The following is a 25438-nucleotide window of genomic DNA, read 5'->3' as shown; positions in this document are numbered from 1 at the left end:
GTTCCAAAGTAGTAGTAGTAACCGTCCAATTACTTGACAACCTACCCGCAAACCTACGCCTGAGGCAGCGGGTATGCGTGTAGGTTTTCAACGAATTGGGTTACCAGGGTCATTTGCACAGAGGTATCATTTCTATAGAAGCTATAGTAATTTGAAAAATCATATGGAATTTGCTTGAAGGTATATACTGTGCGTACGTGCCCGTAGCAAACAGGTTGGTTATAATCTGTTCTGGTTCAAGTTTCTTCTGACACAATTAACTGAATTTCTATTTCTTGATAAACTCGTTTTTTTATATTATATCAGTGTCGGAAAAACCGGTGTATCTTTAAAAAACTTTTATATATTTTTAGTTTTCTTTACAATTCATATTAGTAAGAGAATTGAATTCAAAGAGAATAGTTTTATTTGCAAGGATATTAGTAGAGGAAAAAATGAGTGGTGCATTTACATTATTGGAGATTAATGATGGAGCTATCAACAGTGATGAAATTACTTTTAGTTTACGAGATTTGTGAATTTTTTGCGAAGAGGTATTAGCGTAATGGTATTGCGATGGTTAAGAATGTTTTACCCCCCTCTTTCCTGCCCCTCAGAAATGGGGGGAATGAAGGGAACGTTAGATCCTATTTTAAATTGACAATACTTATCAAACATCACTTGTGTATTATACAGACCACATCGGAAAGGTAAAGCTAGGTCAAGTCACAATGTCATTCTACCGTCGTTAGCCATTTTCATAGACTGATGATGTTTCAAATTTATAACAAATTACCTGAGTTAACAACTCCTTCAGGGTTACCTTAACCGCTAATCAGTTTAATTCTTTTTTTTTTCTCCACCTTCATACATTTTGAATATCTGCTTGCACATAGTGTATTTTGATTTAGTTCAAGTCAACCATACGGGTTTTTTTTTTCGCTAGCAAGTCGACCCATAGTACAGCACTATAAGTACTCTAATAAATCCTTCTCCCATCATCCCATCCCTCCACAAATATTTTATTAAGAGATTTAATGTTAAAAAATTAACCAATCACTAATCACCCCTTTTTTGTAGATGCTAAACAAAAAAAAAACCTGTCTGTTTTTCAAAATGTTCGTATTTGGAACTCTGTCAGTTAACAATAAGAAGTGAATTGGGTAATCCCCTAGCAATAACAAAAGGCTTAGCAGTGATTAAATGTCATTTTTCGAGTCCTTATCGGTCGCAAATTGAGTTAGCTTAATGCAAATGAGATATCATTTTGATATCTCTAATAGCGTATGCGATACTGGGGCGAGATCTCAGATACCTTTAATCTACAGGCTATTAACCGGATTCCATAGCTACAATATTCTCTTTGAAAAGGTGTAGAGCTTCTATAGTCTAGAATAGTGACATACTTTCGCTTTATCGATCCTCAAATTCCATTTAGGTTGCCGTATATTGTGTACCCAAAGTATTTTCATACACCTATTAGCCCAGAAACCTGTCTGATTACCCCAGAAATATGTCTGCCTGTCCCAGAAACTTGTCTGCTTGGCCCAGAAACTTGTCTGATTGGCCCAGAAACATATCTGGTTGGCTCGGAAACCTGTCTGGTAGGTTTTGTATAATTCCATACGCAATTGACATCAATAGCATTAATTAGTTTGGTAATCAACCATGGAAAGCTGCCAGGGAACGTAAAGTCGGCAAATTCCATATGTACTTACTACTTCCACTGGCAGGCATCCAATAATGGGGCAACAAACATTTTTTCCATGGTTTTTACCTATTCTGCTTTTCCTTTGCTTTCCTTATAATTACTTTATAGTCCTAAATTTCTAGGGGGGAATCCCCCCTGCCCTTCCTTGCCAGCATCCATGACGTAGGCCACAATATTAAGTTTCTCGTATAAAGTTGAGACAAATTTCGATTTTTCAGGTTTATTGTGATGATTTTCATTTTCTATTTTCGCCAGTGGTTGGTATCGCTAATTTCGGCAATTTGTTGAAAGATTTCGTATCCGAACTGAACAGTATAATAAAAAAAATATCTTAATTCATTACGCTCAAAAAGTTTCTACCTAATGGGAGTTCATTCAGTATAACTCCCTCTCTCCTAATTTCAAGATATATCGCTAGACTATGCCCATTTTTTTTTAAAAGAAAGTGTTATTTGGTAATAACAACCAGCTGGAGCACCAGAATCACCCTGTATTTAGATACCCTTCCTCTAGGCCTAGCCTATATTTACACAGCATGGTATAGCCTATTATTTAAGCAGGCTGGTCCCCCCACCCCCACCCCAACACAACTCTCACTTGCCCGAACGCTATACCTATGCTTGGCTTACCTAAAATTTGGTTCCTCTTGATCTGGGCCCTCCATATCAGCAAAATTACATCAGAATAATTTCAAACAACGGCGAGAATCAGTGTTGCCAGCTTCTGGTGCGAATTCCCTGTTAAGTCTAAAAATATCCCTAATTTTTGAACAAGCAACGAGGCCGGGTGTCTCGGAGGCAGGCCGGAGGCACGGAGGCACAGCCAGAGGCACGAAGGAAGGGACACCTGCGACAGTCAGTTATTAGCCCCTCGATTGGAGCTTGGATTTTTGGTTTTTAATAAGTGCAAACAATAGCATAATCATATTTTGGCATGAATAAAAGCAAATGTTACGTTCTGAGGAATGATAAATAAGAAAAGAAAATATGAAAAAAGAAGACATTTAGTAATTTTAGAATGTCCTCAATCAGTGAAACAGACCCGATAACACAGGCCAGCACGATGCCGTGAAATTTCTATGTTTGGCCCATCATGGAATATTCAGGGAACATTTTAAGCACGTGCAATTGAAAATCAAGTTAAGACTACCTAAACTATTGTGATTCATTCAAATGAGTAATGATTTCCGCATAGGACTCAAGCTTTACTATATATAATTAATATCTCGTTTGAACTTTCAATCATGGGAAGTGCTTTTAATTTAAATCTACGAAACTTTTATTTAGTTTTCATGAATCAATTTTTTTTATCTATAACAATATTAATGACATTTTTGAAGTAACTGTTATATTTTTTATTTAATGTAAGGCAAAAAGAAATAAAAATGCAACATAAACAATAAATGTCTACAGAACCTCATAACATAAATAGTAGCCTATAATAGAGGCCTAAGGATTTAAAGGGAAATTGGAACTTCTTTGGAGGGTCTAAAGAGGGAAGCTTTGAATGGATTGAAATGAAGGAGAAACGTGCGCAGCTGTGTTGGCCTCAGGTGGCATAGTGCTACAGTGAGTTAGTAGTTGTAGTAAAACAGCATAGGCAGCACAACAATTCTTTAAATGTTATTTCTGGCTTTTAATGTTTACTTTTCTGGCTTTTAATGTTGCCGTAAATCTTCTGTGTTCGAATAATTGGCAATTGCACTTCTAATCAAAATCATCACTAAGTTGCTAGTAGTATCGATATGCGCAATAACAACCATACATTCAACTATACATGAAAATATACATTTAATTTCACTAAAAAAGTAGTGCATTGACTTACCAAGGCCAACCAGACAGGTTTCTGGTGGGTAGAATCGGTTTTGAAGGGTATAGTATTGTTTGTTGGGTAGAGTCTGGTTTTGTGGGTTTAGTCTGGTTTGGGGAGTATCGTCTGGTTTGGTGGGTATAGTCTGGTTTGGTGGGTATAGTCTGGTTTGGTTTTTCAAAGAGAGTGAGTAGTACGCTTTACTTTTTTTAAATCGAAAACTAGAGATTGTCAAATTGCGTATTTAGGAATGGTTTTGTAAGGAAAGCTGTCTATCACCCATGTGTTATCCACAGTTCCATTTCTTTGAAGTCTGTGCTATCAAGAGCGGTTTCTGATTTTTTGGACAATTGCCTTTAGCCAACAATAGTTTGATATGAATGTGTCGGTAGATAGGATTTGCGAATTTGATCCTATTAAGGTGAAAAAAAGGGTTTAGCATTTGCGAATACTTCGATCTGTACTGTATAATACACAAGTGGTGTTTGAACAGTGTTGTCAATTTAAAATAGAGTTTAACGAGGGCTTGTTAACTCAGGCAATTTGTTATAAATTTGAGACAACCTCAATCTATGAAAATGGTTAATGATGATAGAATGACATTGTGAGTTGAACTAGCTTTACCTCTCCGATGGGTTCTGTATAATACACAAGTTGTGTTTGAACAGTGTGTCAGTTTAAAATAGGGTCCAACGTTATAGTATACTAAAAAGTTGATACTAAGAGAGATGTAGATGGCAAGAAAATTATTTTAATAAAGAAATTCAGAACAAACCATAGAAATCCTTGCAAGTCAAGTAGTAAGGTGTATGTGAGTACGAACCATCAAGGATCATAAGCACCAATGACCCTAACCAGCAGAGACATCAACCCCCCAAAGGTCCCCTATCCCCAAACTCGAAGGGTGCCCCCTCCCCTCCAACTTTTTGACCCCCTCCCCCTATTTTTTTTTTTTTTTTTCTTTTTTTTTGGCAATTGACATTCTGATAACATGTATCATTCATTACGATCGTAGCTTTAAAATATGAAATTTAAGTCCATTTTTGGATCGAAAAATAAACTCTTTCTGTAAAATCTGATTTAATAAGAGTTTTTGACCGTAAACTCTAGTTTTTTTGTGAGAAAATTCTGAAAATACAATTCTCTGGTTCAAATGTGAAACTTAAGTCCATTTTGTGATCGAAAAATAAAACTATTTCCGTAAAATATGAGCTAATAAGGGCTTTTTACAATAAAATCTAGTCTTTTGCAAGGACATTACGGAAAAAACAATCCGCTGTTTCAAATGTGAAACTTAAGTCCATTTATGGATCGAAAAATAAAACTATTTCCGTAAAATCTGAGCTAATAAGGGTTTTTGACCATAAATTCTAGTTTTTTTGTAAGAAAATTATGGAAAATACAATTCTCTGGTTCAAATATGAAACTTTAGTCCATTTATGGATCGAAAAATAAAACTATTTCCATAAAATCTGAGCTAATTATGGTTTTTTGACCGTAAACTATAGTTTTTTTTGTAAGAAAATTATGGAAAATACAATTCTCTGGTTCAAATGTGAAACTTAAGTCCATTTATGTATCGAAAAAATAAACTATTTCTCTAAAATTTGAGCTAATAAGGGTTTTTGACCGTAAACTCTAGTTTTTTTGTAAGTAAATTATCGAAACTACAATTTTCTCTCTCAAATCTGAAATTTAAGTATTTTTTTGGATAAAAAAAAAAAGTCTTTTCGTAAAATCTGAGTTAATAAGGGTTTTTGACTGTAAACTATAGTTTTTTTTAAGAAAATTATGAATAATACAATTCATTGGCTCATAGGTAAAACTTAAATCCATTTTTCGTTAAGTCTCAGAGTGAATAAATTCGTTATCAACATCCTTTGTCAGATATATCAAATAAAATTGAAAAAATCTAAATTTCAGAATGAATAAATGCTTTAACAATATCCTTTATCGGATATGTAGGATAAAATTGACAAAATCTAAGTATCAGAGTGACTAAATTATTTATCACCATCCTTTGCCAAATACATCGAATAAAATTGATAAAATATAAGTGTTAGAGTGAATAAATTTTTTTATCAACATCCTTTGTCAGATGCATCAAATAAAACTGACAAAATCTAAATTTCAGAATGAATAAATTCATTATCAGCGTCCTTTGTCAGATATGTCGGATAAAATTGACAAAATCTTAGTATTAGAGTGAATATTTTTTTTAACAACATCCTTTGCCAGATACATCGAATAAAATTGATAAAATATAAGTGTCAGAGTGAATAAATTTTTCTATCAACATCCTTTGTCAGATACATCAAATAAAATTGACAAAATCTAAATTTCAGAACGAATAAACGTTTTAACAATATCCTTTATCGGATATGTCGGATAGTGGCGCGCCACTCTAAGTGAACCTAGATCAACCCAACTTTTTGGATATCTCTCTCACTATGACTCTGTTTGTGCGTCGTGTCTGTGCGTGTCTCGTCTCTATGTGTGTGTCATCTCTGGGGGTGTGTTGTCTCTGTGTTTGTGTCTTCTCTGTATGTGTTTCCTCTCTGTGTGCGTATCGTTTCTTTGTGTTTTTCGTTTATGTGTGTGTGTATGTCTGATCTCTTTGTGTGTGTTGTCTGTGTGTGTTTGTTTTCTCTGTGTGTGTGTGTGTGTGTGTTTTTCGTCTCTCTCTAGGTGTCTTGTCTCAGTGTACGTTTTATCTCTGTGCGTGTGTCTTCTCTATGTGTAAGTCCTCGCTTTGAGTTTGTCGTCTCTGTGTGTGTGTGTCGTCTGTGTGTGTGTGTGTGTGTGTCGTCTCTGTGTGGGTGTTGTCTCTGTGTGTGTGTTGTCTCTATGCGTGTGTCGTCTCTATGTGTGCTTCGTATCTGTGTGTGTGTCTCGTCTCTTTGTGTGTGTGTGTCGTCTCTATGTGTGTTTATCATTTCTGTGTGTATCTCGTCTCTATGGGTGTGTGTGTTTGTGGTGTCTGTGTGTGTGTATCGTCTCTGTGCGTGTGTCGTCTCTATGGGTGTTTCCTCTCTCTCTCTGTGGGTCTGTGTCATCTCTGTGTGTGTCTTCTCTCTGTGTGTGTGTGTGTCGTCTCTGTGTGTGTGTCGTCTCTGTGCGTGTGTCATCGCTATGTGTGTGTGTGTCGTCTCTGTGTGTGTGTGTTGTCTGTCTGTGTGTGTGTGTCGTCTGTGTGAGTGTGTCTTCTCTGTGTGTGTGTGTTTGTGTCGTCTCTGTGTGTGCGTCTTCTCTGTGCATTTGTCGTCGCTATGTGTGTGTCGTCTCCTCTGTGTGTGTGTTGTCTCTGTGTGTGTGTGTGTCATCTCTGTGTGCGTGTCGTCTCTCTGTGTGTGTGTGTCGTCTCTGTGCATGTGTCTTCTCTCTCTGTGTTGTCGTCTTTGTGTGTGTGTTGTCTCCGTGTGCGTGTCGTCGCTATGTGTGTTTAGTCTGGGTGTGTTTGTGGTCTGTTTTGTTGTTGTCTTTGTGTGTGTGTGTCATTTCTGTGGGTTTATAGTCTCTATGTCTGTTTCGTATCTGTGTGTGTGTGTCATGTCTGTGTGTATTTGTCTTCTTTGTGCGTGTTTTTGGTTCTTGTATGTGTGTGTCTCTCGTATCTCTGTGTGTGTCTGTGTCATATCTGTGGGTGTGTATTCTCTGTGTATGTGTATCGTCTATGTTTGAGTGTGTGTGTGTGTCGTCTCTGTGCATGTGTCTTCTCTGTGTGTGTGTGTGGTCTCTGTGTATGTGTCGTCGCTATGTGTGTGTCGTCTGTGTGTCTGTGTGTGTGTGTGTGGGTGTGTGTGTGTGTGTGTGTTTGTGTGTGTGTGTGTGTGGGTTGTCTCTGTGTGCATGTAAATTTCCGTAGTTTGTATCCAAGAGGAGAATTAAAGAAAGAGTTTGTTACTTACTTACTTACTTACTTGCTTGCTTACTTACTTACCTACAATTTTTCAATTCTGATACATAGATTTTGACAATGTTATCACATGTGGCCTACAATAGATGTACGCAAATTCCTTTTCTTACATCGTCGATGTTTTAATAGACATTCTAAACGCTTGATATGCTAGCTTACTCTAAAAAATAATGAACACATAACAATGTAATGCATTATATATTTTTAATGGAATAATGCCATGTAGAATATTGATAAAAAAATTTATTATGATACATTTTAAATTTCAGGGCTCTACTTTGGACATTTTGAATCTGGTTCAAAAGACCGTTTTCAAAATTCTCTCAAGGTATTTTAAATATTGTCTTGTCCTAGCTCGCAATAGGTAGAATAATCATTATTCAATTTTGAGTCATACCCAATATTTACTGGTGTGTGAGCGACAGGTTCAATATACGTTTCATCTTTGGTATTATTTGATTCATCGACTGTTTGATTAATGGTAGTAACGTTTGCTGGCACTTTGTTTTTCATCAATTCATCTTGATATTCCATAGTGATATTTTCTGACAATGCCCTTTTTATTTTTCTGGCAATTTCACTGTCTATTATCACATTATTTTTACACAGTTAACAGTTTCGGCACGTAGCTAAGATATGGTTTACGATATTAGTAGAAGAGTAGGCCTTTCTTTTATTGACCTTCCGTTGAATGCTAATACCTAAAAGATGACGATTGGATGTATCAGTAGGTAATGTGTTACCTGCAACAGTAGCAAGGAGTTGTCCTCTGTCATCAACGATTATCTTAATGTTGGCATTCTCTTTGAGTGCAATCATCTCCGGAGATCTCAATCTCGCATATCCACCATTTGTACAACGGAATCTTTTCGGTATTCCAAAGAAATTTAATTCCTTACTGTCATGACAATGCATGCATACATTTCAAATAGTGCTACCACTTGTACTTGTTTCATAGTTTAAATACTTCTGCTTGTTGGCATTCAATGCTACAATAACATTGTCATGTGAACACACTTTATTAAAATGCTCCATCTTCACTTTTTTTTTTAAAATATGACTTATGTGTTTATCGTTCCACTGCGTACAAAATACTGATTTAATACATGCAATGAACTAGGTAGTGTCGATAACCGGGCATAGAGTACCAGTGGGAAAGCCACATCGTGTCTCTGAGCAATCATAGAGTACAATTGTTAGAGCCGTAAGCATATTTTGTCATTTTAATATACCTACAAAAAAAAATAAAAAATAAAAAAATAAAGTTGAACAATTTCGAAGTTAAAAAAAATAGTATGTTTTTATGAAAAAAAAATATTGAATTAGAACCATCAGTCCTCATCATTATGAGTATCCAAAACTGGACTTAAGTTTCACATTTGAAGTAGAGAATTGTATTTTCCATAATTTTCTTACATGAAAGTTGAATGAAATTTCGGTATTGTGTATTCAAGAGGTGAAGAAACTTTTTTTTTATAATTTAATTTCTGATCGCTGGGGACAACAGAGTCTCTCAAACCCCGTAAAGCTATTTTAAAAGGTACAAGAATTATTTATTTAACAGAAATCCTCGCTTTTTGAATGATCACCAAGTAATGAAAAAATCACGCAGAATAATACAACAGAGTCTCTCAAACCCCGTAAAGCTATTTTAAAAGGTACAAGAATTATTTATTTAACAGAAATCCTGCTTTTTGAAAGATCACCAAGTAAAGAAAAAATCACACAGAATAAAACAACAGAGTCTCTCAAACCCCGTAAAGCTATTTTAAAAGGTACAAGAATTATTTATTTAAAAGATATCCTCGCTTTTTGAAAGATCACCAAGTAAAGAAAAAAATCACACAGAATAAAACAACAGAGTCTCTCAAACCCCGTAAAGCTATTTTAAAAGGTACAAGAATTATTTATTTAACAGAAATCCTCGCTTTTTAAATGATCACCAAGTAAAGAAAAAAAACACACAGAATAAAGCAACAGAGTCTCTCAAACCCCGTAAAGCTATTTTAAAAGGTATAAGAATTATTTTTGTTAACAGAAATCCTCGCTTTTTGAATGACCACCAAGTATAGAAAAAATCACACGGAATAAGACAACAGAGTCTCTCAAACCCCGTAAAGCTATTTTAAAAGGTACAAGAATTATTTATTTAACAGAAATCCTCGCTTTTTGAATGATCTCCAAGTAAAGAAAAAAACACACAGAATAAAACAAAAGAGTCTCTCAAACCCCGTAAAGCTATTTTAAAAGGTACAAGAATTATTTATTTAACAGAAATCCTCGCTTTTTGAATGACCACCAAGTAAAGAAAAAATCACAAAGAATAAGACAACAGAGTCCCTAAAACCCCGTAAACCTATTTTAAAAGGTAAAAGAATTATTTATTTAACAAAAATACTCGCTTTTTGAATGACCACCAAGTAAAGAAAAAATCACACTGAATAAGACAAAAGAGTCTCTCAAACCCCGTAAAGCTATTTTAAAAGGTAGAAGAATTATTATTTAACATAAATTCTCGCTTTTTTAATGACCACCAATTAAAGAAAAAATCACACACAATAAAACAACAAAGTCTCTCAAACCCCGTACATCTATTTTAAAAGGTAAAGGTAGTATTTATTCGACTGAAATCCTCGCTTTTTGAATGATCACCAAATACAGAAAAAAAAAATCACAGAATAAAAGCTACGGAAAAACTATTGCATTAAAAAAAATTAATTTATCATACGACCTAAATTATTTCATCAGATACGCCAGCACTCATAAATGATCCTTTTGAAATTCTGCTAACAACATCGATTCTCAAGGTAAAAGTTTGAATCAAAAACTTTTAGGATATCGAGTGTCCAAGGATGTTGATAATGAATTTATTCATTCTGAAATTTAGATTTTTTCAATTTTATTTGATGTATCTGACAAAGGGTCTTGATAAAAAAAAAATTATTCACTCTGACAGTTAGATTATGTCAATTTTATCCTATGTATCCAAGAAAAGGATGTTGATATAGAATTTAGTCACTCTGCTACTTAGATTTTATCAATTTTATCCGAAATATCCGATAAAGGATGTTGTTAAAGCATTTATTCGTTCTGAAATTTAGATTTTTCAATTTTATTTGATGTATCTGACAAAAGATGTTGATAGAAAAATTTATTCACTCTGACACTTATATTTTATCAATTTTATTCGATGTATCTGGCAAAGGATGTTGTTAAAAGAAATATTCACTCTAATACTAAGATTTTGTCAATTTTATACGACATATCCGACAAAGGATGTTGATAATGAATTTATTCATTTTGAAATTTAGATTTTGTCAATTTTATTAGATGTATCTGACAAAGGATGTTGATAAAAAAATTTATTCACTCTAACACTTATATTTTATCAATTTTATTCGATGTATCTGGCAAAGGATGTTGATAAAAAAATTTTGTCACTCTGACACTTATATTTTGTCAATTTTATCCGACATATCCGACAAAGTATGTTGTTAAGCATTTATTAATTCTTAAATTTAGATTTTGTATATTCTATGCTTTGTGTATGACAAAGGATGTTGATAACGAATCTATTCACTCTGAGACTTAAGGAAAAAAGGATTTTAAGTTTCAACTATAAGCTAAAAAATTGTGTTATCCATAATTTTCTTAAAAAAAGACGAGCTTACAGTCAAAAACCCTTATTAACTCAGATTTTACGGAAATAGTTTTATTTTTCAATCTAAAAAAGGACTTAAGTTTCACATTTGAACCAGAGAATTGTATTTTCCATAATTTTCTTACAAAAAACTAGAGTTTACGGTCAAAAACCCTTATTAGCTCAGATTTTACAGAAATAGTTTATTTTTTCGATACATAAATGGACTTAAGTTTCACATTTGAACCAGAGAATTGTATTTTCCATAATTTTCTTACAAAAAAAACTATAGTTTACGGTCAAAAAACCATAATTAGCTCAGATTTTACGAAAATAGTTTTATTTTTCATTCCAAAAAATGGACTTAAGTTTCACATTTGAACCAGAGAATTGTATTTTTCATAATTTTCTTACAAAAAAACTAGAGTTTATGTTCAATAACCCTTATTATCTTATATTTTAAGGAAGTGGTTTTATTTTTCTACCCAAAACCTGACTGAAGTTCCACATTTTAACCAGATAATTGTATTTTCAATAATTTGTTTTTACAAAAAACTATAGTTTATGGTCAAAAGCACTTATTAGCTCAGATTTTACAGAAATAGTTTATTTTTCGATCCAAAAATGGACTTAAGTTTCACATTTGAAAGCTACGATCGTAATGAATGATACTTGTAATCAGAAAAAATGTAAGTTGCCAAAAAAAAGAAGAAAAACAAATCAAAAAAAAAATAGGGGGGGGGGGGGAGGGGGTCAAAAAGTTGGAGGGGAGGGGCACACCTTCGAGTTTGGGGATAGGGGATCTTTGGGGGGTTGATGTCTCTGCTGGTTAGGGTCATTGGTGCTTATGATCCTTGATGGTTCGTACTCACATACACCTTACTACTTGATTTGCAAGGATTTCTATGGTTTGTTCTGAATTTCTTTATTAAAATTATTTTCTTGCCATCTACATCTCTTCTAATATCATATTGTCAGTATATTCTTACGTTGGACCCTAATTTAAGTTGACAACACTGTTCAGATACAACTTGTGTATTATACAGAATAAATTGGAGAGGTGAAGCTAGGACACCTCGCAAAGTCATTCTATCAGCATTAATCATTTTCATAAATTTAAGTTTTCCCAAATTAATAGCAAATTGCCGGAGTTAGCAAGCCCTCGTTAAAATCTATTTTAAATTGACAACTCTCTTCAAATACCACTTATGTATTATCCGGCATACTTCGAAGTGTTAACAAATGCTTAACCCTTTTTTTTCCATCTTAATAGAATCAAATTCGCAAATCCTAACTACCGACATATTCATATTAAACTATTATTGGTAAAAGGCAATTGTCCAAAAAAATCAGAAACCGCTCTTGATAGCACAGACTTAAAAAAAAATGGAACTGTGGATAACACATGGGTGATAGACAGCTTTCCCTACAAAACCATTCCTAAATACGCAATTTGACAATCTCTAGTTTTCGATTTAAAAAAGTAAAGCGTAATACTCACTCTCTTTGAAAAACCAAACCAGACTATATCCACCAAACCAAACTATACCAATCAATCCAGCTTATACCCTCCAAACCATACTATACCAACCAAACCAGACTCAACCCACCAAACCAGATTATACCCACCAAACCAGACTATACCCACCAAACCAGACTATACCCACCAGAAACCTGTCTGGTTGGCCTTGGTAAGTCAATGCACTACTTTTTTAGTGAAATTAAATGTATATTTTCATGTATAGTTGAATGTATGGTTGTTATTGCGCATATCGATACTACTGTTGTTTAATCTGTCTTGACTCGTCGTTGACCTTACATTTTTTTAAAACTATTCTAAGGCATTTTGTTTTTCACGAACATAGTTACTTCCGAAAATCGTCTCGTCCATGAGGCTAGTTGGAGCTTTGCACGAGGAATTAGTGATATTAGTCCTTTCTGAAGTTATGTATTATGAATACTGAAGATTATAAATGACAGCTATAGTCAGAACCCATTTTACCAACAGGCTAAAAACCCGGGTTGGAGCCTGATTTCATCGAACATGTTCAGCTTGTTATCTGCTTGTTCAGTTTGGGAAGAAATAAGATTAAACTAAATATTTGATATATAATGATATCAGCTGCTGAAAAGCCCATCATTTCAAAGTTTAATTTTACTGTAATTTTATTTTTATTTTAATGTTGTAACAAGTACGTAAGAAATTATTTGTAATATAATTCATTTTCGGTAAAGCACCTATGACGCAATAGGTTTTAGACTTTTACAGTTAGGGAAGGAGGCAGCACCCATACTCTTTTCTGTAGTGATTTTTGTTCGTTTCAATCTTGATTCGCATATTTAATTAAAGCTTTATTCGTGTTAAGATTTATATATTAATTTATATTAGTACATGTTGTATGTTTGCTTATTTTATTTCTGTTCGTTTTGGGTTTCATTTATGCTGCAATAGTAAAATATTTTTGTTCGTTTTAAGCTTGATTTGCATATTCAATTTTAGATGTACTCGTTTTAAGATTCATTTATTCATTTATATTAGCGCAACAAAATAATAAAAACGAAAGCAATACGAAACCAGAAGAATGGAACAACGAGAACAGTGCAAGAAGAGAAAAGAAAACTAGAAAAAATATTTTTTTAAAAGGAAAACCAAAAACAATTGATCCCCTCCCCCTCCCGCACAAAAAAGCAAACCAAATGTATTTAAGCTACTCCATACCAATCCAGGCAATAAGGGTCCAGCCTAAAGTAGGTTATATTTTAGTTACTTCTAGTTTTATTGACGAACAATTCTGATTTTTCCTTCTTCTTCACTTGATTAGTTGCAATTCCTTTTTCTTACTGTTAGACAATTCCGTTCTTTTCTGGTTTTTATTGGCATTGAACATGCCTCGTTTGACGAATCTAAAGATATTAGCGGTCTTTCTTTTATATCTTTGCTTGTCCTTTTTCAGTGGCTGGCGTTCATCCTCTGGAAAATACCCTTTCCCCCGCATAAAATACTCCACAGAAAATAGCCCCTCGCAAAACTCCACCCCCCAAAAAAAAACCCCACAAGGCTGGTTGGTCTCCATTCCATCTGGATTTCCAAAAAGGGACTAGAACTCTTAATTTCTGATCCAATGAGCATACTAGTAGTGGAAGCCTTTACTATCCGGGACGAGATCTAAAAATAGCATATGACGATAATAAATTACTAACAGGACTCCAAATAAGGTGGACTAAAAATAACCAACGAAAATCGCTCATAGCAACCATAACTAATGTAAGGAAGGATTTTCAATATAGTTCATATTAGTAAGATAATATAATTCAGAGAGAGATCAGTTTGATTATACTCGTTTTTATTTTGAAAAGATAAATATATTGCAATAATGGGTGGTATGTTTACACTATTAGAAGTTGATAGTGGTAGCAGCAGCAATGATACAAAGACGAGAGTACCAAAAATAACAGTAGAATTACCAAGAAGGTCTCGCCTAAGCCTTGAATGGGATGATGTGTATGTAAGATACGTGATATGAGTAGAATGAAAGTGGAAGAGTAGTTACGATTTGCAGCGAAATTTGATATGGTGCATGTACATAGACTTCAATCTGCTCTAAATTGGATAATGAAATATATTTAGAAAAATAAGTTGTATCGATAATTGTATGTGTAATATATATTATTGTTGTAATTATACACATTATAAAAATGTTTCCAAATCGAAAATGTTCTCTTTTTTCTTGTTAGATTTTTAAGTAGGTTAGCGAATATTCTTTAAGTAGAACGAATCCTGGATAGTCTAAAGTCAGCTATGAGAATGTTCGGATTGAAAAATGGATGAATTTGAGAAAGAGAGAACTATGTTGAATCTTGTGATTATGGAAAAATGTTTGATTCTAGATGATGATTTTCTGGAGTTATCTTCTCCAAGTAAAATACTTTCTCAAAGAATACTTGACGATATAATGAGAAATGATTTTCCATCATTGGACTATTGTATGCAACTTTTACGATGTGACTCAAACGCATTTACTCAATTTATTTATATATTAATTGAAACAAAGCAAAATGATATTGTGGAATTACTTTTGAATACTCTGCCTTAGAAACTTAAGACTCTATCTAGATGTGAGAAGATCCGGTTCAAATAAGTTTTGTAACGTCACACAATTACTCCTCTCCCTCTCTCAATTTATCAATCGTAGATCAGTTTCATTTTAGCTGTGAAAGAGTTAACACTGAAAAAATATTCTATACATGTCCACTATGTATGTATACCCTTTGCAGCTAATCGTCATGTGAGAATTGTACAATTATTGATGAGTATGAGGAAAAGTATAGATTATACAATCCATGTAAATACATAGAGAATATGCAGTACAAATTCAAAACTGTAATTCTTGTCTTGAAGAGATTTGTGACTCTCACCCTAAAGGACAGCTATGTTCCAATTGTTAGTATGATAAATGTGCTCAGTGGGAGAATACCTATCCTGGTATGATTGAAAGGAACCCTAAACGGGATTTTAGTTTATTTCTAAGAGACTGGTATCGTCGTGGTTCTAAATTATTTCGGGAGGAAGAATCAGGTCTACGATTCAACTGCTGGGGTAACAAGACAATTTGGTTTCGACGTCATCGTTGTGAAGACGCTGGCTATTATAACTATAAACCTAATGATTTTTATTTAGCTGCTACAGAATGTGATTCACCATTTGAAAACACTGTATGTGATATTGCTTCAAATTGGCAAATTTAAACACGTGAATTGTATAATATAAATGAAAAGGGTATCATTGATTATACAAACAGAAAAAATAAGAGTCAATTTACATTGTATTGTAGAAAATGTGACCCTGACTTTGCAGCCAATCAAGATCAATATACAGGGAATTCAAATGATCTACCGTCATTAGTTGTTCTCAAAACTTGCCTATACACACTAGAAGAAGAAGAAATCCAAAGTGGAAATTAAATTCATTGTCGTGTTTATACATTATTTTTTATTAATAAACAAATTTACATACATTTTTAAAACATTTTATTCGTAGGGACTAAAATCAATATTATACAGGTCTGAGAGTATATTTTCTACCATAAAGTCATTCAGGCAAGGATTGCCTACGTAAATGTTGAGAAACTGGTAGTAAGTCAAATTCTTTAAAATTCAAATTTTTCAAATTCAAATTCAAATTAATTTATTTAGCATAAAAATACAAACAAATTTACAGCAACCATCTATAAAAACTCGAAAATTTGTTTACGATGGCTGCAAATCCATTATTATAAAGCTCTACGTCCACATAAAAATTATATCTTTACGGGGAAAAATCAGTATTTGAACTAAATCAACATAAAGAACATCTCCTACTCTAAAAGGATTACACTCTAGAAATCGCAAGTGAGAAATATTACCATCATCCTTAAAACATCCACTAAATAAAAACAGAGATAAATAAAAAAAAAACAAAAAAAAATGAGATACTTCTAACTAAATCAACTATGACGAAATCAATAAGTATCAGCTAGGCTATAGAGCCGACTCCGTGAGCTTTGTCTGGGTAATTTCGCAAAAATGCGACCTTTGTCTGTTCAAACAATTTTCAAACCAAGCATTAATCAAATTCAAATTTCTAATCATTCAAATTATAACCCAAAAGGTAACGCTTCAATCTACTCTTGAGCTGGCTTACATTATCAGCTTGTCTAATAGCATCCAGGAGGGAATTCCACACTCCCGGTCCCATAAAACGAGGCAGAAACGCAGCACGTTGAGTATTCCGGAGCTCCGATGCAAGGTCACTCGCATTTCTAGTCTCATAACAGTGATAAGATGAGCTGGCTTTGAAAATTTCCCAAAATACCACCAGTGAACACTTATTCAAACATTGATAAATAAAAATTGCTAACTGGTAATCCCGTAACTGATAAATATTTAAAAATTTTCAAACATGTAAAGCAATTCAACGTGCTATTTTCAAACTGAATATAATTACCTAAAATACGAACTATTTTATTCTGTAAAATTTGGACCTTTCTAAAACTTGAAATAAAACTATTAGTCCATAGCATGCAACCATACGATAAATAAGGGCTAACAATAGAATGATAAAGTAAAAGTAAAACATTTGACGGTAGTTGATTTTACTGTCTTCTTATCACACCCAACCCTCTTGAAATCTTAACTGCCACAAGATCACAATGTGATTTCCAACTTAAATTAAAATAAAGACTACAGCCCAAGTATTTAACACCATTTACATGCTTTAAAAATTCACCATTAAAAACAATTTTGTTATCTAAAACACATGAAACTCCATTTCTACAAAATATCATGAAATTCTTTTTTTGATATTCACCACCAAATAAATAGAACTTGTAAAACTTATCATTTCAGCGAGGGCCTTATTTGTCTTTTCAATTAACTGGTTCAGACAAGTAGCTGTAATCGTAAACACCGTGTCATCAGCAAAAGACGTTATCAGTGCATCTGATATATAAAAACGCATGGTATCAACGTAAATTAGATAAGGAAGTGGGCCAAGCACGGAACCCTGAGGCACACCAAAATTAACGATAAAAGTTTTTGAAGTAGAATTTTTAATAGAGACTCGAATAATGCGCTGGTTAAGATAAGATTCAAACTTATTTTAGAATAACCCCTTGGATCCCTAAACGGCTTAGCCTACGCAATAACACTTTATGAACCACCGTGTCAAAAGCCTTTCTAAAGTCTCTAAATACTGATAGTACCAGTACACTTTTTTCGAGAGCACCAATGATGAAATCTGTTAGGTGCTGGACTGCATGTATTGCAGAGTGGTTTTTCCTGAATCCAAACTGGGTATCACTAAGAGAACCGTAAGTAGTCAGATGGTTATTAAGTCGTCGGTGCACCCCTTTTCCAGACAGCTTAGCAAATAGGAGCAATATTGAAATCGGCCTCCAATTAGACAGATCAGTCTTTGAACCTTCTTTGTGAAGCGTAATAACTTTAGCCTCTTTCATCCGAGTAGGAAATTCACCTTTATTCAAAGAAAGGTTAATCTAATAAACAATACAAGGCAACAAATATACCAGAACATGCTTGAACGTTTTCAGATTAATTCCATCATTCCCTGAAGAGCTTGATTTTACCAATCCTATTAGGCTATCTGTTTTAATTCTTCAATGTTCGTTTCATCTGCAGACATTTCCAATCCAACTCCCATTTCATCACTAAACGTCTCATTAATTACGTTATTTTCATCGTATGGATTCTCACTTATTGATTCACCAATCTTAGAAAAATATTCACCAAACAAAATAGCCACCTAATCCTTTCCATCAACAAATTTACCATCAAAGATCAGACTAGCAGGAATCTCGGTCTCTTTCTTCTTATTTACGACTTCATTTATAATATTCCAAGTCGTTTTAGTTTTTCCTTTTTTTTCCATAAATTTATCTACAAAAAAATCGAGGATTCATGAACGCCATAGCCGATTTACTTTATTACGGATTTGTTTAAATTAAGTTAGATCTTGACTATGGTTACTATTCAAGTAACTCAAATACAATGTATTTCTCCTTCTAATTAAGTCTAGTAGCTCCATAGTTACCCAAGGTTTCCGGGGATCCTTTTTTCTCACCTTTATTCTCTTTACTGGGCAAGTTCTCTCAAATATTGGCTGCAATATGTCCATGAACTTATCGAATGCCGCAGAAGCACTTTCAGATTCTTCATAAACTGGTTTCCATGACACGATACTTAGTTCCTCTCTAAACTTCTGTAGGTTCTCTTTTTTAGCTGCCTTCTTTTAACCTTTGTCCTGTTCTTCTTTATCGCATATTGATATGAAGTCACTGCTACTATAGGAAAGTGATCGGAAGCCTCATTTACTATAACGTCAGCATAACAGATACGTAATACCCGGGATCGCACGAAAATATTGTCAATAAGTGTAGCTGACTGTCCTGTAACACGAGTCGGAATCCCAACTAATGGATAAAAATCATAACTGGTGAAAAGGTTTAAAAAATACAAATTATCATTATATAAACTTAAAAGATCAAAATTAAAATCCCCCATGCAAATACACTCCAGATTACTCAATTCTACTGCATCCATTAAACTACTAAAACCATTTTCAAACTCATCCCAAACTGTACTCGGTGGTTTATAAACCTCAGTAATCAATATATCCTTTCCACCAACTTCCAGCTCAAGAGTAAGAGATTCCACCTTCGCTTCTATCCAAACTGATAGGTCTTCCCTTATTTTAGCAACAACATGATCCTTAACCAAAAAACCCTACCCCCACGTCCCATTCTCTCTCTATTCCTTACAATAAGCCTGTATCCTGTAAAATTATATAACGACAGAACATGCTCAGAAGTTAAAAAAGTTTCACAAAGGCCAATTACATCAAATTTACTATTCACATTATCAATTAACTGGAGAATTTCATAGTACGTTGAAGTTACATGACAATTCCAATGACACAGGCAAAACGATCTTGCATTCACCTCTAATCCTGAAGAAATCACATCCACATAACAACTATCTCTTTGCGGGAAAAATCAGCATTTAACCAATACATCTGAAAACGAAATTTAGTAGTGCATGAAAACCACAGCTTTTAGTCGTTAGATCCTGCACTGTCTTCTGGTTGTGAATAATAGTTTTCCCACTGCTTTCAATAAAGTTGTTGATGTGTGGAGTGTAGAATGTATATGATACGCCAAGAGGATAAAAAAATTCAATATTCTTTGATGTTTGAAAGATGCACAGCCAATGGCCTGCATTTATACTCGATGGTCTGCAATTAACAATGATAATGGTATTGTTTACACTTTGAATTTTTTCAAGGAAGTCCGATGGTACACAATAGGATTTGTATTTGGACATATATGGATCCATATTAAATACGCTGATTATTTGACTGGTGTTCATGTTGCGAGGTCTAGTAGAACACTGCCTTCGGAAGTGATTTCCCTATAGGTTTCAAATTGATTTAACGATATTAATGCAATACACTCAGCTAATGGCTCGGCAAATATGCACTCTAAACGTAAACTCTCCGTTCGTACAATATTCATATCTTGAATGTCAGATAAGTCCAGTAAAATGATACCATGCGTTTTAGCACACATTTTTTCGGTTATACCATTTTCAAATAGTTGTGAATCCCGATCTAGGGATTGCTGACCAAGGTGGCAATAAATGTTTTCAAATAAGGGTTTTGGTCGAATTGGAAGGTTCTATGTATCTTTATGATTCTAAAACCATTGGCTACCATCCATCGCAATAGCACTTGATGTACAACTATATTCTGTTTCGGACCTAGGTCGGCAATTAGTTTTTGCTTTGAAGGGGTACAATGCATACCCTTATCCTCGACCAAAGACAAATTGTATGGACTCAAGAGTCCTTGGTCACAGGTCTATTTATGTACGGGAAAACAAAATATTTTACCGGGTCATGTAGCTCCATTGGTATTTGACCGTCAATTTCAAAAAACCACCCTTGGGGCCCATTCTCCTTAACAGTGTGAATGTCGGGGAAATTTGAAGCATAAGGATTGTCAAGCCATTTTTAATTACCACAGGGTAAACAGTAGTGAGACATTGTCGAAAGGTACAGGGAATTCATATCTAGAAAAACTGCATCGGACTTTACACCATTGACAGAGTTCTGCCCAGTTAGATCAGTTTTCAAGACACGATCCCCGTGAAAAACATATCCTCCCCTCATTGATCTTTCTACAAATTATTTGAAAAAAACTACGTTTTCTAAAGAGTTAAAGAGGCTGAGTTACAAGGTCGAACCTTAAAACGTACAGGGATTAGGAGGCACAGTTGGGGGCTGCCGCCCCCAAACCCCCGCTTTCGCAGCCTTTAAAAAAAAAGTTTTTTAAACTGAAAGTAAGGAGCGACATTAAATCTTAAAACGAACAGAAATTATTCCGTATATGAAAGAGGCTGTGCCCTCCTCCACGCCTCGCTCTTTACGCTAAAGTTTGACTTTCTCACAACTCTTTTTTTAAACAATAAAAAATTTAGAGTAAAGAGCGAGGCGTGGAGGAGGGCACAGCCTCTTTCATATACGGAATAATTTCTGTTAGTTTTAAGATTTAATGTCGCTCCTTACTTTCAGTTTAAAAAACTGTTTTTTTTATTTAAAGGCTGCGAAAGCGGGGGGTTTGGGGGGCTCGACGGAGCCCTCACTGGAAATATTACTCCTTTTTTATTACTGCGATCCCCCTCCTCAAATTCTTTTTCATATTGTAAAACCATAACACCAATCTTGAACGTTTCGTTAGCCCATTAAAAAATATCTATTCCCTCGAGTGTTACAGGATATTGACCTTCTAAACAACTGAAATCTACTTCAGGGAAATCTGACCCCTCACTCCCATTAGCCGCCAATTTGTCCAACTTTGTCCTAGTAGCATTAACTTGCAGGGATCGGAAGGCAGCTATAAGAAATACATAATTGAAACACTGCTGCCCTGTTTCGAAACAGATTCGTTGTACTCCCTGACATAATTCTAAATCTGGACTATATTACAAAACTATAGACCCCTGTCCCGCTCTTCCACCACCACCTCTCAAATTAAAATCTGTTTTAAATTTACATACATTTAAATTTTCAATAAATAAAAAACATTGACCTACTACCATTCTCATTATAATTATCCGTTTTTTGTCAATACTATTTACCCACTCCATAAATACACCCTCATAATTTTCCAAATGTGGGTGAAAGACTAACATTTCAGTATGAAGAAAATGTGAATAAACTTCACCGGCATTTTCATTTAAATAAAATATTTTGAGTGCTATTGATGCCTTTATACTGTCCCGACCTCCCCAAACCCGAATTTTTCGTTCAAGAATGGCTCGAATCTTTCTCAAATACAAATTGACAATGTATGGGATCTGTTATAATATCCCCTGCTATTAGTGAATTAAATGGGTCCCCAAATATCGCCGTATAAACATCTATTGTGTGCAAGACAGAATTTGTTAAATAAAATTCAGGTAGTGATGGACAGATTTTCATATCCCCACCACCTTCACCACTCTTTGCAACCTCAACAAGAGGGTTGGTGCGTGGGGTAAAAGTCCCTAGTTCGCTCACCATAGCCTCGAGTGTACCTGGGCTGCAAGAATCTGCTCAAGCAAATTTATTTTCCTCTTCAATGATACTCGGTTGAACTGAGGCGATGTACATGAAATCAGTGGGGGGGGGGGGGGAGAGTTCACATTTAACTCTCTGGAAAAATTATCTGAAATTCTACAAGTGTTAGGACTCATATGATCTACCCAACCAAAATCGTTCTCTGACACACCTTGATCTTCAAATCAATCTGGTTGGGCGAAACTAACTTCTAAGCCCTGTTCAAATGCACTAGGTGGAATATTAAATGAAGTAGTAGCATTAGTATCCCTAAAATATTGTTTTAAAAAGTTATCAGTCCACACAGGGTCATCATCATCATCGATAATGTTAGAAGGAAAATCATTAAAATTTTCACTACTTCCAAAACACTCCTTTAAAAATTTACTGTACCATTCAAGTTCATTGTCGACAGATGGCAGCTCAATGAGTTGACTATCATTAAAATCTGTCGGTGGCACGATCAAAGATGTATCCTCAACGAGTTCCTGCAATCCTTGAGTTGGTAGTGGTGGTGGTGGCGGTAACTCATCCATGTAAATCTACAATAATAGAAGAATTTATTTTTATTGTGTAATTGATCCTGTTTTTTATGAGTCGAAAAATGAATTATTAGCGAGCTATATTTTCATATTATTTAAAAACATTTGCATACTAAAAAAAATACTAACAGTTCACTGCCAACCCCAACCTCTCCCTCCCAACCACTATATATATTCCTGAAAGTTTCAATTTAATATAACATTATGTAATGCTCTTACACGTAAATATTTACATCTTAAATGTGCATAGTGTGTTCTGATTTCATCTTAGTTTCATCTTAATGCTCATAAATCTGCTTTTTGGAAAATCCTGGATCATACTTTCCCCATCCCCCACGAAAGTACCATCTTTCCTCCCTCCCACTGTAATAAAACATTTTAAAACAAATATTAATTTGCATAACTTATGAACTATGCTCAACAGACCGTGGAGTTTTTATCTTGTTCCCACACAGACACACAGTTGTTTGAACTTTTAAATATTACGAATAAAATGGCTATCTCAAGGCTGAATTATTTTCTAAATAGTGCACTAGAATATTCAATGAACTATACCATCATAGTTATCTATGATGACTCCTTCCATGTTAAATGATCTGTTGGAAAGAAAAGGATAATAAAAAAAATTACAGCGGCACTTTATTTTATTAATGTGCTGTCCATACTAAAACAGCTTTTTTGCGCTGTCTGATATATTCTCCGCTATCAAGAAGAACCGTAAATCATCTTTTATATTGAATTATAAAAAAATCCAATACTAATCATTTTCATACATTATTCACTGAAATTTAGTTTTTTCTTTATATTAGGAAATATAATCAAGAAACCGTAAAACATTTTTTGTCTTACCTCGTGCATTGAAGATTCATAATATGGAGCATCATGTTGGATATTATTGTCATGTGCAGTCATCACAGAAGTACTGATAACTTCATGTCTGCTAAGAATAGTATATACTATCACAGATGGTCTTATCGTTGCTGCTGCTGCTGATGTTTTCATTTGAGTTGAAGTTGATATTTTTGGTCTCTTTGCCATAGGGTCTCCTTCAGAAATTTCCTTAAATAAAAATTGTATTTAGTTTTACTGATAATTTTATTCTTAATAAGCTGGATGCCCCCCTCACATCCCTCCACCACATTTATATATATATTTACATCTATGTAAAGCATTTAATTGATTAGCCCTGATATCTGCTAGAATGCGGAAAAGAACTTTCCTTTTTTCACGCCCTAATGAAAACGAGACGAGATAAGCAGACTAGAGCGGAAAAAATATTTGGCAATTGACTGATTTTACGTTTTAAGATTATATATGATACACTCTTGAATAATAACAGCCTTTTCTATAGATCAGGGATGTGGAACAGTTCAACAGTCCCCTATTTCAAGCTCTAATGCATACGAGGTTAGGAGAGGGAAAATATTTAGTACTTTGGGCTTAGTTTAAACAACTCAGTATGTAATTAAGACGTGTTGGAGTTTGGCATTTGGATGGTTTTTAAAATTCTATGATTATGTGAAATACAGGTTTTTTGGATAATAACGATTTGTTGTCAAAGTTGAAAGAAGTCATTAAGATACTATCGGATATTAGCCTAAAAGGAATCAAGTTGAAATATAATTAATTTTCATTAGATTTTTTCGCCGTTAAGTTATCGTGTTTCTATATGCTTTATTTGTCTATAAAATTTTGTGCACAAATATAGCTCTTAAGCTTTTGAAATACAATATCTATCGAAACTAATTTAACGGAAAAATATCTTAATTAATTATTTAGAAACTATTTAATTATATAAAATAAATTTACATCAAAGAATTGGCTAACGCCACTTTGATTCTCCATAATGTCAACTATATATTGTTCATGCATCAAATGAATTAGAACTGATACACCACTCTCAGATGTACGCCTTATTTATACATTCGAATTTAAAGGAAACTATATTCAAAATAGAATTTCTGTCACAGCGCATCTAACACTTTGGAAGAGATTATTCTTAGTGACTCCTTATTTGGAGTCCCGTTATATTATCGTCATAGGTTGTTTTTAGATCTCGTTCCGGATAGCAAAGGCTTCCACTACTCACACTCCGAAGTTTCTGTGACCTTGAGGTGGAGGTGTGGATGAGAAAGCGACAATCCTCCTTCTGTACGGAACAAATTCTGCTTATTTGGGGTTTAGTGTTATTCTTTACTTTCATAATAACAGCGTAGACCAGAAATATTCCCAGAAATCGTAAGGGAGTAGATATCAATTTCAAATTTTCATGCGTTCTTAAAGTTTCTTCTGTAGCCCTCCCTCCTCCAACAAAAACCTTTACTGGAAAAAACCCTTTTGCTGGGAAACTTTTCCACCGAGAGGGGGGGGGGAGGGGGATTACCTGAATCTTTTTAAAAACAATCAGAAATTAAAGTCTGTTTCAAATAAAAGTACATTAAGAAAAAATTTCACCCGAGTTAATCCGCAAGAAATTTTCTGGGTGGAATTTTCAGCTGCAATGGAATTGTCTTGGAGGAATTTTCCTGGAGAGGGGGGGGTAATTTTACGTGAAAATAACTTTCCACGGTGGAATTTACTTTGGGTAAAAGAAATTTAAGGGATTTTTCATGGAGGGGGGAGCCGGATTTCCCGGTGTTATTTAAAAGCGATGAGAAAATAAATTACAAAAAAGTTTCTTCAACTGAAAG

The 25438-nt window shown here is 34.3% G+C and overlaps 1 protein-coding gene across 1 annotated transcript in view; it reads right to left on the bottom strand.

Annotated features, from left to right (window-relative positions):
* The window catches only part of LOC148950397 (uncharacterized), a 76379-nt gene extending 52584 nt beyond the window's left edge, over positions 1 to 23795 (bottom strand). The window contains exons 1-2 of the mRNA XM_089092383.1: positions 23598 to 23795; positions 22600 to 22748 (exon numbers count right to left, since the gene is read on the bottom strand). Of these exons, the coding sequence (XP_088948509.1) occupies positions 22600 to 22748; positions 23598 to 23786 (338 nt within the window). The 5' untranslated portion in view covers positions 23787 to 23795. The remainder of the gene's footprint in view (positions 1 to 22599; positions 22749 to 23597) is intronic.
* Positions 23796 to 25438: the final 1643 nt, after the last annotated feature.

The sequence above is a fragment of the Artemia sp. Qi Xiang Cuo genome, chromosome 7, assembly GCF_049724085.1.
Source record: "Artemia sp. Qi Xiang Cuo chromosome 7, ASM4972408v1, whole genome shotgun sequence".
In the NCBI taxonomy this organism is placed as follows: domain Eukaryota; kingdom Metazoa; phylum Arthropoda; class Branchiopoda; order Anostraca; family Artemiidae; genus Artemia; species Artemia sp. Qi Xiang Cuo.
The sequence above is the reverse complement of the archived record's forward strand: the minus strand, read 5'-3'. Positions and strand labels throughout refer to the sequence as shown.